At 54.9% G+C, this 5583-nt stretch overlaps 2 protein-coding genes across 6 annotated transcripts in view; one reads left to right on the forward strand and one right to left on the reverse strand.

Moving 5' to 3' along the window:
* SYVN1 (synoviolin 1) overlaps positions 1-1772 on the reverse strand; it is a gene marked incomplete at its 3' end in the record, with an annotated part of 15950 nt that extends 14178 nt beyond the window's left edge. The window contains exons 1-3 of the mRNA XM_033511759.1: positions 1531-1772; positions 1196-1288; positions 335-593 (exon numbers count right to left, since the gene is read on the reverse strand). Of these exons, the coding sequence (XP_033367650.1) occupies positions 335-593; positions 1196-1288; positions 1531-1662 (484 nt within the window). The remainder of the gene's footprint in view (positions 1-334; positions 594-1195; positions 1289-1530) is intronic.
* Positions 1773-3020: 1248 nt separating this feature from the next.
* The window catches only part of LOC117243818 (translation initiation factor IF-2-like), a 4564-nt gene continuing 2001 nt past the window's right edge, over positions 3021-5583 (forward strand). Inside the window, exons 1-3 of one of the 5 annotated variants that reach the window (XM_033511763.1) lie at positions 3021-3740; positions 4006-4046; positions 4138-4226. In XM_033511763.1, coding sequence (XP_033367654.1) covers positions 3609-3740; positions 4006-4046; positions 4138-4226 — 262 coding nt within the window. In that variant the 5' untranslated portion in view covers positions 3021-3608. Of the gene's footprint in view, positions 3741-3937; positions 4047-4137; positions 4227-5583 lie in introns of all 5 variants that reach the window. The other 4 variants (XM_033511760.1, XM_033511761.1, XM_033511762.1 and 1 more) reach the window with 4 other exon arrangements.

Consider the following 5583-nt stretch of genomic DNA (forward strand, 5'->3'; position numbering starts at 1 on the left):
TGGGTTTTGGGATGGGTTTGGGTTATTTTGGGGTGGTTTAGGATGATTTGGGGCTGGTTTGAGCTGATTTGGGGTTATTTTGGGTTGATTTGGGGTTATTTTTGGGTTGATTTTGGGTTATTTTAGGGTTGATTTCAGATTGTTTTTGGGCTGGTTTCAGGCAGGTTCTGGGTTAATTTGGGGTTATTTTTGGGTTGATTTGGGGTCATTTTTGGGTTGATTTGGGGTCATTTTTGGGTTGATTTGGGGTCATTTTTGGGCTGGTTTCAAGCAGGTTCTGGGTTGATTTGGGGTTATTTTGGGGTTGATTTGGGGTTATTTTTGGGCTGGTTTCAGGTTATTTTTGGGCTGGTTTCAGGCAGGTTCTGGGTTATTTTGGGGTTGGTTTTGGGGGGTTTTGGGGATGTTTTTGAGCTGTTCTCCCTACTCCCAACACTCACAAAATCCACGCGGTCCTCGGCCAGCCAGTGGAAGCACTTGAGGAAGAGGAGGAGGGTGAAGAGGGCGACGAAGCGCGGGCTGAAGTCGTCCCTGAAGACGGTGAAGGCCAGGCAGGTCTCGGTCACCGCGTACCACGAGCGCTCCAGGAGGTGCTGAGGGACAGATTTAGGGACAGGACCCCCAGGCTGGACCCCAACGTGGGGCCTGAGGTGTCCTGGGGTGTGAAACCCACCCAAAATGGGGACCAAAAAATCTGGGGGTTCAAAATTTACACCCCAAGATCTCTCAGGGTTCAAATCGCCCAGCAAAATTGGCACTGAAAGACTCTCAGGGTTCAAAATCCTTCCCCAAAAAGCATCAATTCTCCCCCCAAACAGCAGCAAAGAATTTCTGGGGTCTGAATTCTCCCCAGAACAGTACCAAAGTTCTCCTGGGGTCCAACATTCCCCCTAAAACAGCACCAAAAACTTTCTGGGCTCATAAATTCCTCTCAAAATGGCAACAAACAGCAGCAAAGACTTTTTGGGATCGAAAATTCCCCCCTAAAACAGCACCAAAGACATTCTGGAGTCAAAGAATCCCCCCTAAAACAGCACCAAAAGCTTTCTGGGCTCATAAATTCCTCTCAAAATTCCAACAAATTCCTCCAAACAACAACAAAGACTTTTTTGGGGTTGAAAATTCCACTCTAAAACAGCACCAAAGACATTCTGGGGTGAAAAATTCCCCCCCAAAGCTCCCCCCGGGCGCTCACCTCCATCTCGGCCGCGCGCAGCTGCCCGAAGAAAACCTTGCCCATGAACTTGCCCAGCAGGAACACCAGCACGAAGGCCTGGATGTACAGAACCTGCGGGGCCAGGAGCCCCCAAAAGGCATTTTGGGGACAACCTGGGGGGATTTGCTACCCCGAAATTCACGTCCCGAGGGCTGGAGGGGGTCCCGGGGTTGTCCCACCGCCCGTCCCCGGGGGTTTTCGGGGAGCTCAACCCCCACCGCGGGCATTGGTAACCCCGAAAGCAGAAGTGAGACGTGGCCCCGTCCCGTTCCCCGGGTTAATGAGGGCTAATTAATAACGAGAGGAGCACTCACGGCCATGCTGGGGCTGGATTTGGTGAGGTACACCACGGTGGGGTAGAACTGGTGTTTCAGGTAGTAGGCGTGGGCCACCACGGCCGTGGTGAGCGCCAGGCTCCCGGCCATCACCAGCGCCGTGCACAGCATGGCCTCGGCCTGCAACCACCCACAGCAGGGATTGCACCCAAAAAACAATCCACGTGCAGCTCCAAAAGCAGGGGTCAGGCTCCTGCCATTACACTCTGCATGGACTCGGCCTGGAAGCCACCAAAAAGCAGAGATTTCACCTCAAAACAGCCCCCATCTCCCCCCAAATCTGGGTTTCAGGGGGGCTGGGCCTTGTGCATAATCTCTAAAAGGTGTTTTTTTAGCTCGTTAGCGATTCCTGGGAGCGATAAAAACGGGGTTTTCCAAACAGAGCTTTCGGTCCCCGGTGGTGGCGCTGGCTCCTGTCCCACATTTTGGTGGCACAAGGTGCCGTGTCCCCAGGTGGAACCTCCTTGTCACCAGCCCCCCCAGGAGCCCTCCGTGTCCCTCTGTCCCCTTCCTGTCCCTCTGTCCACAAACCCTCAGGTCCCCCCTTGGCTGTCTGTCCTCCTCCGTGTCCCTCTGTCCCCTCAGCGCTCCAGGTCCCCCCCGTGTCCCTGTGTCTCCAGACCCTCCAGTGCCCCCCATGCCGCTCTGTCCCCCCTCACGTCCCCAAACTCTCCCGGTCCCCTCACGTCCCTCTGTCCCCCCCTCATGTCCCCAAACCCTCCTTGTTCCCTCACGTCCCTCTGTCCCCAAACCCTCCCGGTCCCCTCACGTCCCTCTGTCCCCCCGTCATGTCCCCAAACCCTCCGTGTTCCCTCACGTCCCTCTGTCCCCAAACCCTCCCGGTCCCCTCACGTCCCTCTGTCCCCCCCTCATGTCCTCAAACCCTCCGGTCCCCTCACGTCCCTCTGTCCCCTCACAGCCCCGTACCCCCCCATTCCCCCCTCCCGTCCCCTCCTCCACCAGGAACCCCACTGTCACCGCTCCCTCAGCTTCCCCAGAGCCCCCCTTTGCCTCCGGACCCTCCCGACGCCCCCTCCCCGGTCCCCTCCGCACCCCCGAAGCCCCGGTGTCACCCCTGGGCCGCCCCCGGGACTCACCGGGCCCGACCCTGCCTCAGCCCCCCCAGCCCGGGCCGCTCCCACACCGGAACCGCCGCAGCGCGCGACACCTCACTTCCGCCCGGACCGCACCACCCGCTGTCCGGGGGGAGACCGGGGGGGTTCGCTCCCTGCCTGTTCCCCCCACCTCGCCCCCCAAAAACAGCCTCTCCCCATAGAGATACTGAGACTCCCCCTTCCCTCTCTCCGCACCGGGACCGTGGGGGTCGCGGCCCCCTAAACCCCAAACCGCTGGGCTCCCCCCCGGCACTCCCGCGCTTGGTACGCTCCGAGCGGCCCCGCAGCCGGCGCTGGGGTGGGCGGGGACGCGCAGGGTCCCGTGGCTCGCGCTCATTGGCCGGGCCCGGAGGGGCTCGGCCAATCAGAAAAATCCCGCGCGCGACGCCGCTTGGCCGGCGGCTGTTGCTAAGGGAGGGGCGGCGCGGGCGAGGGCAGCGACCCCCTGGGCTCCCTGGGGAGGCCCAACATGACCCGGATTTGTCCCTTTTCTCCATTTCGCTCGTACCGAGCGCCACACCCGATGCTGTGTGACCTCAGCGCCTCCCCCGAGCGCCTTCCCTCCTCACAAACCCCCCCAAACCCCTCACCGGAGCCGCGGCCGCCCCTCCCCTCACACGTCTCCCCTCACGGCACCCAGCCAATCAGCGACGTCTGCTCTGCGCTCCTCACCTCTGATTGGCTGATCCCGCCGCCCAGCCTTTAAAGAGCCACAGCTGGGTAGAGAGGCGTGGCTTATTCGATCTCTGCCTTCTGATTGGCTGGCGGAGCGCCCTCACAGCCTATAGAAAGCGGCTCCGGGGGAGGGGCGGGGTTAAGTTCCCTGAGGCGAAGGAAAAAGGCGGGAAAGCTCCGGAGCTCCTGAGGGGATTTTTTTTCCCGCCTTTCCATTTTGGCATCAGAAAATCAATTCAGCGCCTTAAATCGTACTGAAATGCACAAATGAAATTTAAAGAAAGCTTTAATGCTTTTTTTCCCTTATGGGGAGACCAGATAGTATTATCCTCGACCCGTTTTTGGGATGGAAAAGGGAATTCCTGCAGGATGACTGAGGCAGAGAACTACGAGACAGAGGTAAAGCTGTAGTCACTCTGAGATTTTGGGGATTAAACTCTTATTCTGGTTTGGGGGGGGGGAATTTAGGGCTTTTTAGGTGTTAAAAAAGGTTGGGTTTGGGGTCATTTGAAGTTTTATAGGCATTAAATGCTAATCTTGTGTGGACTTTTGAGCTACCATCCAAACCGGGCTAAACCCACCCCCTCACATTCCAGAACCTCCAAACTGAGCGGTTTTCTCCCAAAAAAATGATTTTCCTGTTGTTTTTCTCCTCCCTGAGAAGACACCGTGGCACAGGCCTTCCTCTCCAGGGTCTCCGACAAGGTCAGTCCTACCAAAACCACCCTTTCATAGTATTTTTTTTAAGAAAAAATACCTTTTTGCTAGAATTTAGTTCTTTTTTTGCCTAAAACAGCTGTTTTTCACCCTATTTTGCTGGCCAAGGTACTTCAGACTTGTGGGGCGGCCCAGGAGCGACTGCACCCCCTCAGTTTCTTCACACCTGTGAGTCCTTAATTAGAGCTTTAATGACCCCCTGCCTTAATTAGGGTCCTAACACCCTCCCAATCCAGAGGGGATCCCAATGATGCCCCAGTAATTAAACAGAGGGCCCTAATTAAGCCCTCGTAATGAACTTGGGGGGGTTCTCAAGATATTTTTGCTAATGAAGTGGGGGGCTTTAATTAAGTAGGGAAGCCTAATGATGATTCCATTAATGAAGCAGGAAGGGTTAAGGAAGTAGGGAGCCCTAATGATACCCCCCTAATGAAGTGGGGGCCCTAATGATGCTCCCCCAATCAAGGAGGGGCTCTAATCAATCAAGAGATGCCCCTGCTAATGAAGTGGGGGCTCTAATTAACCCCAAACCCTCAGAGTCCTCCTCCACTTCCCACTCCCAAATTCCCACAAATCCCATTACCCAAAATCCCTAAATCCTTCCCAAAATCCCTGATTCCCACCCAAAAACAGCCCTGGGGCAGCCTGGGCCAACCCAGAACGCCCAGACAGGGCCAGGGCAAAGAAATCATCAGAACTGGGGATTTTACACCAAGTTTGAACCCAATTTCCCTTTTGTTTTGTGTGGAAATTGGGCACTTTTTTGGTTTCACCCCAAATTGAGCCCTTCCTTTTCTTTTTTAACCCTAAAATTGGCTCCTTTTTGCTTCTCACCCAGAATTGTGGTTTTTTGTTTGTTTGTTTTTAAATTTTTTGCTCCCAAAAAATGGCCCTTTTTTGGTTTTCTCCCAAAACTTGCCTTTTTTTTTTTTGCTTTTCCCCAAAACCCTGTCCTGGGGTGAATGGAATTGGGGCTGCTCCACACCTGATTTGGGGTAAAACCTCCTGGAACTGGGGCTGTGCCACACTCATATTGCTTTTTTCTTTGGTTTTTACACAACTAATTTTGGGGTTTTCTAACCCAACCCCCATTTTTTTTCCCAAAAACGTCTCTTTGCTGCCGTCCCAACTGGTGGTTTTGGGTGATATCTTCTCAGTTCTTTCCCATTTCCGTCTAATTTATCACCCACACCCTTCAAAGTTGCCCAGAATCGCTTGTTTTCTCCCCAAGGCCCTTCCTGTCTCCCCATTTTTGTGCAAAAAACGTAGAAAATGGGTAAAACATATTGAAAAAATCGCTCATTTGGGGTTTTTTTCTGTGTGAAAAATGGGGAATAAAGGGGGAGCGGGGTCTGGTTTGGGGGGGTCACAGCCATGGGGACGTGGTGGGAGTGTCCTGTGTGTCACACACCCCCAGTGTCCAGCCCCCCAAGTGTCCCAGGTGTGTCACACCCCCCATGTCCAGCCCCCCAAGTGTCCCAGGTGTGTCACACCCCCCATGTCCAGCCCCCCAAGTGTCCCAGCT

This window comes from Parus major, unplaced genomic scaffold, assembly GCF_001522545.3.
Source record: "Parus major isolate Abel unplaced genomic scaffold, Parus_major1.1 Scaffold593, whole genome shotgun sequence".
Taxonomy (NCBI): Eukaryota; Metazoa; Chordata; class Aves; order Passeriformes; family Paridae; genus Parus; species Parus major.